The sequence below is a fragment of the Cajanus cajan genome, chromosome 10, assembly GCF_000230855.2.
Source record: "Cajanus cajan strain Asha chromosome 10, NIPB_CcT2T_4, whole genome shotgun sequence".
NCBI classification, from domain to species: domain Eukaryota; kingdom Viridiplantae; phylum Streptophyta; class Magnoliopsida; order Fabales; family Fabaceae; genus Cajanus; species Cajanus cajan.
This window is the reverse complement of record NC_138526.1, coordinates 24,503,424-24,504,655: the sequence shown is the minus strand read 5'-3', so window position 1 is coordinate 24,504,655 and position 1,232 is coordinate 24,503,424. Positions and strand designations below refer to the sequence as shown.

The 1,232-nt window shown below is 42.3% G+C and overlaps 1 protein-coding gene across 1 annotated transcript; it reads left to right on the top strand.

Moving 5' to 3' along the window:
* Positions 1-489: 489 nt before the first annotated feature.
* On the top strand, positions 490-876 carry LOC145952386 (uncharacterized). The gene has a single exon (XM_083064741.1). It carries the CDS (start codon positions 490-492, stop codon positions 874-876), a length of 387 nt encoding a protein of 128 aa, XP_082920867.1.
* Positions 877-1,232: the final 356 nt, after the last annotated feature.

Sequence of the window (1,232 nt, the reverse complement as noted above, 5' to 3'; positions counted from 1 at the left end):
TTTTTTGGACCACTGCCTTCTTCCTTCACAAATGAATACATCCTTGTGGCAGTGGACTATGTCTCAAAATGGGTTGAAGCTATTGCTACACCCAAGGCGGATGGCAAAACAGTGGTGAAGTTCCTCAATAAGCACATTTTTAGCAAATTTGGAACCCCCAGAGTACTTATCAGTGATGGAGGTTCACACTTCTGTAATGCTCAGTTGGAGAGGGCTCTAGAACACTATGGAGTCCATCATAAGGTTGCCACCTCCTATCACCCTCAAACAAACGGTCAAGCTGAGGTTTCTAACAGAGAGATCAAGAGGATTTTGGAGAAAAATGTGTCATATTCAAGGAATGATTGGTCTACAAAGCTTGATGAAGCTCTATGGGCTTATAAAACTTCCTTCAAATCTCCGATTGGTCTCACTCCATTCCAATTGGTGTATGGGAAAGCTTGCCATCTTCCTGTAGAACTGAAGCACAAAGCTTATTGAGCTTTGAAGATGTTGAATTTCGATCCTCTCAGCACTAGTGAGAAGAGGGAGTTGGAGTTGCATGCTCTTGATGAATTGAGGCTACAAGCCTATGAATCATCCAAGCTGTACAAGGAGAAAGTCAAGAGCTATCATGACAAGAAGATTCTCAAGAGGGAGTTCAGGGCAGGCCAATCAGTACTACTATTCAATTCCAGGCTGAAACTATTCCCTAGAAAATTAAGATCTAAGTGGTCTGGCCCTTTCAGAGTCAAAGGGGTGAAACCCTATGGTGCCATAGAAATTAAAGATCCTGAGGCACAAAGAAGTTGGGTTGTGAATGGACAGCGGTTGAAACCCTACTTAGGTGGAGAAGTTGAAAGACTCTATTGTATCCTTTCTTTCAGAGACCCTTGAGGTCTCTTCTAGTCAGGCTCGGACAGTAAACAAGTGCTTCCTGGGAGGCAACCCAGAGATCTGAACTCTATTTCATATGTTTTTAAGTTGCTTTGTATTTTTAGCTTTTATTGTTAATGTGTATTATAATTGTATATGTGACTTGTGTTGTGACTGTTTGTGTTATATGTAATTGTGTGAATCATGCTTGAGTGGGTAGATATAGGTTAAATCTTGTTTAGGAGTGTGAGGAAAGGAAAATTCAGGTTAAACCTTCATAGCCCTGATCATGCCAGGCGCATTTATCATACGCCCAGCGCAATAAGTGGTGGATACTCTCTACCAAGACCGCGCCAAGCGCTACATAACCACGCCCG

Bases quoted from the DNA above. Each gene is read 5' to 3' on its own strand.
- LOC145952386 (XM_083064741.1), top strand. From the start codon at position 490: ATGTTGAATTTCGATCCTCTCAGCACTAGTGAGAAGAGGGAGTTGGAG.